This window comes from Aplysia californica, unplaced genomic scaffold, assembly GCF_000002075.1.
Source record: "Aplysia californica isolate F4 #8 unplaced genomic scaffold, AplCal3.0 scaffold00213, whole genome shotgun sequence".
Lineage (NCBI taxonomy): Eukaryota > Metazoa > Mollusca > Gastropoda > Aplysiida > Aplysiidae > Aplysia > Aplysia californica.
The window spans coordinates 325,518-326,991 of record NW_004797483.1 but is presented as its reverse complement, the minus strand read 5'-3'; the positions used below and the strand labels follow the sequence as shown (position 1 = coordinate 326,991).

Genomic DNA, 1,474 nt, shown 5'->3' with positions numbered 1-1,474 from the left:
AAAACAGGTTGTAAACGTAGGTCCCTTCCGAGCTTTATTACCAGTCCGGCACTTACATGATCTTTTTGTGTTGCACAGCCGTAAAACTCTAAACAAAACTAAATTTACTATCAATCGTTCCTTTATACTTCTGTAGGATATAAAACCATCGTCAACTAATCAGTCCGCTTTCGTAAGTTTATTGCTACTGAGATATGTCTATTACACGTCATAAAATCACACGTGGACAAAAAACAGACCCCGTATGCGTCTTTCAGAAAACGGAATTCTATATAAGAGGAGGACAGTGTTCTGTTGAGCCATCATCTGTCTGCAAGCTGCAGTAACCACACCAGAACACAGCAGCTCAACAGCCAGCCACCTATTTGTCCTTGTGCGAGTGACGCCATGAAGCTAGTCGCGGTCATCTTGCTGTGCCTGGCGGCATCTGTCTTGTCAGAAAAAAGAATCATCAACGGGAGTCCAGCAGACCTGTACTCTCACCCCTACATCGCCTCTCTGCAGGTGCTGGAAGTGAGTTTTTACTTCTCCTATTGGAAACACATCTGCGGAGGCTCTCTCATCCACCAGAACTGGGTGCTCACTGCTGCTCACTGCGTAGACGGCATCGATACAAGACAATTCCGGGTGAAGCTGGGAGCTCTGGATCTGGATGGGTCTACCCCCTACGAACAGGTCCGCTCTGTGAGGAGGGTGATCATGCACGAGAACTACAGCGACCGGCTGGCCGGTATACCCAACGACATCGCACTGATCCACCTCAGCTCCCCAGCCTCTATCAACAGGAACGTCAAGGTCGCTACTCTGGCCGGTGCAGGTTCTTCTTTCGACGACACAGAATGCGTGCTGGCCGGATGGGGCCTGATCAGGACTGGGTCCTTCCCTGAAGAAGCCAACGTCCTGAAAGAGGTGAACATCACCAAGATCGACTCCTGGACATGCAACCGTCTGTGGGACTACTCTGGTGTGACCGACAAGCACATCTGTGTCCACGACGCCAGCCCGCCTGCCGGACAGCGTCCCAGCGCCTGTATGGGGGACAGCGGAGGACCCATGATGTGTGGCCGAGGACATGACATCTTGGCCGGGGTCACTTCCTGGGGAGAGCGCACGTGCAGCGGAACTCTGCCCAGCGTCTACACCAGGGTCTCTGCCTATCTCGGTTGGATCAGGAATAAGGCCCCCGAAGTCTTTAACTGATCTCTTGGCATCGCTGATCGATAAAGAAAGGTCCCGAAATAAATCCAGTTAATGCTTCAAATCAAGCTTGTTTGTTTGTTTGTTTGTTTGTTTATTTGCTTGTTTGTTTGTTTTGCAACCGCTTCTGTTGATGGTTGGCATGCACTCTGGTGTGGTTTTTCCCTTTTTTCCTATTCAACCGTCCCAGAAACTAGATTAACTCTTCTTAATAATTGCTTTTATTAGTGAGCTTCCCACTCATGATTCTTTCAAGACTGCTTCATTTGGTTGGGTC

The 1,474-nt window shown here is 49.6% G+C and overlaps 1 protein-coding gene across 1 annotated transcript; it reads left to right on the top strand.

Annotated features, from left to right (window-relative positions):
- The first annotated feature begins 365 nt into the window (after nt 1–365).
- On the top strand, nt 366–1,265 carry LOC101854022 (fibrinolytic enzyme, isozyme C-like). Its single transcript, XM_005099446.3, has one exon. It carries the CDS (start codon nt 388–390, stop codon nt 1,198–1,200), a length of 813 nt encoding a protein of 270 aa, XP_005099503.1. The 5' UTR covers nt 366–387; the 3' UTR covers nt 1,201–1,265.
- Nucleotides 1,266–1,474: the final 209 nt, after the last annotated feature.

Bases quoted from the DNA above. Each gene is read 5' to 3' on its own strand.
- LOC101854022 (XM_005099446.3), top strand. From the start codon at position 388: ATGAAGCTAGTCGCGGTCATCTTGCTGTGCCTGGCGGCATCTGTCTTG.